The 1,109-nt window shown below is 40.6% G+C and overlaps 1 protein-coding gene across 1 annotated transcript in view; it reads left to right on the forward strand.

Moving 5' to 3' along the window:
- adgrg2a (adhesion G protein-coupled receptor G2a) overlaps positions 1 to 1,109 on the forward strand; it is a 28,608-nt gene that overhangs the window by 17,630 nt on the left and 9,869 nt on the right. Inside the window, exon 16 of the mRNA XM_008292308.1 lies at positions 372 to 1,069. Within this exon, the coding sequence (XP_008290530.1) occupies positions 372 to 1,069 (698 nt within the window). The remainder of the gene's footprint in view (positions 1 to 371; positions 1,070 to 1,109) is intronic.

Consider the following 1,109-nt stretch of genomic DNA (forward strand, 5'->3'; position numbering starts at 1 on the left):
ACGGAGCAACAACTTTACAGCTGTCAATGCAACTACACCCAGCCACAATATAACAACAACAGACAATGCAGCTACACCCAGCAACAATATCACAACAACTGTCAATGCACATGCACAGAGCGACAATATAACAACAACAGTCAATACAACTACACCCAGAAACAATATAGCAACAACAGTCAGTGCAACTACACCCAGCAACAATATAACAACAACAGTCAATGCAACTACACCCAGCCACAATATAACAACAGTCAATGCAACTACACCCAGCAACAATATCACAACAATTGTAAATGCAACTACACCCAGCAACAATATAACAACAACAGTCAATGCAACTACACCTAGCCACAATATAACAACAACAGTCAATGCAACTACACCGAGCAACAATTTTCTAACAATAGTCAGTGCAACTACCCCCAGCAACAATATAACAACAACAAACAATGCAACTACACCGAGCAACAATATCACAACAACTGTCAATGCAACTACACCCAGCCACAATATAACAACAACTATCAATGCAACTGCACGGAGCCACAATATAACAACAACAGTCAATGCAATTACACCCAGCAGCAATATAACAACAACAGACAATGCAGCTACACCCAGCAACAATATCACAACAACTGTCAATGCAACTACACCCAGCAACAATATAACAACAACAGTCAGTGCAGCTACGCCCAGCAACAATATAACAACAACAGTCAATGCAACTACACCCAGCAACAATATAACAACAACAGACAATGCGGCTACACCCAGCAACAATATCGCAACAACTGTCAATGCAACTACACCCAGCATCAATATAACAACAACAGTCAATGCAACTGCACCCAGCAACAATTTGACAACAGTCGATGCAACTACACCTAGCAACAATTTTACAACAACTGTCAATGCAACTACACACAGCAACAATATAACAACAACAGTCAGTGCAACTACACCCAGCAACACTATAACAACAACAGTCAATGCAACTACACCCAGTAACAATATCACAACAACTGTCAATGCAACTGCACCCAGCAACAATATAACAACAACAGTCAATGCAACTACACCCAGCAACAATATCACAACAACAG

This window comes from Stegastes partitus, unplaced genomic scaffold, assembly GCF_000690725.1.
Source record: "Stegastes partitus isolate 25-593 unplaced genomic scaffold, Stegastes_partitus-1.0.2 Scaffold800, whole genome shotgun sequence".
Taxonomy (NCBI): Eukaryota; Metazoa; Chordata; class Actinopteri; family Pomacentridae; genus Stegastes; species Stegastes partitus.